Source organism: Saccopteryx bilineata, chromosome 4 (genome assembly GCF_036850765.1).
Source record: "Saccopteryx bilineata isolate mSacBil1 chromosome 4, mSacBil1_pri_phased_curated, whole genome shotgun sequence".
NCBI classification, from domain to species: domain Eukaryota; kingdom Metazoa; phylum Chordata; class Mammalia; order Chiroptera; family Emballonuridae; genus Saccopteryx; species Saccopteryx bilineata.
The window spans coordinates 165,542,778-165,545,663 of record NC_089493.1 but is presented as its reverse complement, the minus strand read 5'-3'; the positions used below and the strand labels follow the sequence as shown (position 1 = coordinate 165,545,663).

At 39.7% G+C, this 2,886-nt stretch overlaps 1 protein-coding gene across 1 annotated transcript; it reads right to left on the bottom strand.

Moving 5' to 3' along the window:
* Positions 1 to 789: 789 nt before the first annotated feature.
* IGIP (IgA inducing protein) lies at positions 790 to 1,659 on the bottom strand. The gene is given in 2 exon segments (XM_066272685.1): positions 790 to 1,045; positions 1,047 to 1,659. Coding segments are annotated over 2 exon segments (162 nt in total). The 5' UTR covers positions 1,098 to 1,659; the 3' UTR covers positions 790 to 934.
* Positions 1,660 to 2,886: the final 1,227 nt, after the last annotated feature.

Here is a 2,886-nt window from a genome sequence, read left to right as displayed (position 1 = left end):
ACAGAAAACAAAAACCTTCCATGTGAAAGAGGCATGATCTATGGGGAAAGTTTCTCTTACTTTTTTTTTTTTTTTTTCCTGAAGCTGCAAACGGGGAGAGACAGACAGACTCCCGCATGCACCCGACCGGGATCCACCCGGCACGCCCACCAGGGGTGATGCTCTGCCCACCAGGGGGCGATGCTCTGCCCCTCAGGGGTGTCGCTCTGCTGCGACCAGAGCCACTCTAGCGCCTGGGGCAGAGGCCAAGGAGCCATCCCCAGCGCCTGGGCCATCTTTGCTCCAATGGAGCCTTGGCTGCGGGAGGGAAAGAGAGAGAGAGAGGAAGGAGGGGGTGGGGGTGGAGAAGCAAATGGGCGCTTCTCCTATGTGCCCTGGCCGGGAATCGAACCCGGGTCCCCCGCACGCCAGGCTGACGCTCTACTGCTGAGCCAACTGGCCAGGGCCAGTTTCTCTTACTTTTCAACCATGATAGCTAGGTTAACAGTCACGCCATCAAAGAATTTTTAAAATTGACTCAAGAAGGAAGACAGGGAAGCCATTCACATAAAAACTTTAAAAATAAACCTTTGTTTTAAAAAGTAGTTTTCCAGTGTGAGAGAGTACACTTAATTCTTTCAGCCAATGAGTGATCAGGCAAGTACACCTGATAATGAGCCTTAAAAATGGTTTCCATCTATCAAATATTAAAAACAAACAAAAAAACCCAAGAGCAGAGAGACCCCACCCCCCAAAGGCACTGAAACAAAAGACTGATCTGTTTATATAGTCACATGAAAAATAAACATCTTTATTTTTTTGCCTACTTTATTTCATTTTTTCAAATAAAATTTAAATCTGTACAAAGTATACTGTTACAGTATATATTTTGTAAGAATCAATGCCTAAAAGAATCACAATACTTCAATAAGCAGTACAGCAGACCTCGCTAGTTTCAGCTTTGATATTGAACAAACTCAAGCCGGCTGATGCACAACACATTTGCTTGGTTTCCACATGGTGAGTTCCCAGCACTGAGATGGGAGAACATGACAGCAAGTATGGTTTATATTACAGCCTGACACACTGCGCTTCTTCATGTGATAATAACTGCACATATTTAATACAGAATGCTCAAATTTACTTTTTAAAATGCATTTGCTTACTTCTTAGTTGGCAAAATTCAGCATTCTTAATGGGGTCCCCAAACAGTGCAAATTAATGATATTCTACTGTATAATTGGCACATTTCCAATAAGGACTAATGTGTAAACTCAAAGAATATCACAACTTTGTCCTAAATTTTAACTAATATACATCTGGTCCATTTAACCAAAATCATTTTGGAAAGATATTAAAGGACAATTCTATTTCTGAAAGGATATTGTTTTGACCATTCTTTAGAGAAGATAAATTTTTAAATTGTCATTAAAATCTATTACTATAAAAATTTTACAAACTTGATTAAAAATTTCAAGATGATTCACAGCAGACAAATACAAACTGTTTATATTCCAACAGTACCTACTTTTAGACTTTCAAACAGAGCACAACCATGTCAGCTGTGTTAACTAAAATTCTGAACAATGTACTAAATTTATAAGTGGTGCTGGGTCTAGCAAGTGTAAATACACAGTATATTTTAATGAAAAGAATTGTCTTCTTTATACTTTATTTGTTTTCCCATAAGGAAACATTAATGTTTACATTCTTTAATAAAGTTAATCTTACATCAGAATATAACTTAATACTGTCAGCAACAGGAACCACACACAGTAAATAAGAAGCACATTTAAAATAAGTCTGAATTCACATAGATTAACATTTGTTGGTTAATAAAATATCGACAGTATTACAATCTTACAATATTTACAGTAAGAAAAATCTAGAGTAATATATACCTTTCACAGCAGGATTCCTTTTTTTTTTTTTAATTTCTTCCAGTTTGGGATTGTGTATACACAAAAAGCTCAAATAAAGCAACTCTGCAATATAATCTTAAAATAATGGCTACTGGGGGAAATTCTATCACAACCATTGAAAATAATGGTGACTTTTCACGGAGTCTGTGGCATCTGAGAATCCAGTTAATTAACCAAAGCCTTGCTCAAACCAGCCTCAGTTACCCAGATTAAAGCTGCAGAACTCCGGCCTTCCCTGACTACTGAAAACCCAACAGATTTTCTCAAAATGCTATAAGAAAAGAGGAAAAATAGGTTTTAGCTCATACCTCATGGCTAGAGGCCTCTGGCCAGTGCACATTCCCCACCTTATGCTAAAAGAGGGCATTTCATCCCCAAAGCATTACAAGAGTTTACTCTCCAACTACAGGGCACTTGGACACCAAACTTGCTCATTCCTTAACTCTTGTACACTTAAGATAAGACATGAACTTGGCCCATATAATACACACCAGCATCATAGAGACTTGGGACTGGGGTTAAGAAACAGACTAGGTCCTACTGCATTGACATCAACAGGGAAAATGGGAAGCAATGCACATTTCCAATTAGAATGGCAAGAAGACCCACATCCCTAAACTGGAATTTTGCCAGGGCATCAGAGTTAGCACCCCCTCTCTGAGTACCACAGCAATTAGGATGTGTGCTCTGGGCCTCCTCCACGAGAGAGCAACTACAGTAAGTAACACCATGTAGGACATTATTAGTTCAGTGATGACTCCCAAGAAAGCAGTTACAATTCTTGAAGCTGGGGCTGTCCACAGCACCTGAGGGCACTCATCTGAGCTGTGACTTGTCCCAATCCTGCTTACTTTAAGAGATCTGATGGGCACAGAGCGCTCAGGGATACAGCTGCTGGCTACTTCGGACTCTAGATCTCACAGGTAATCAACAGGTATCTGAGATTGAATTAGCAATCTGTACCATAGCTCCTTAAACAGACACT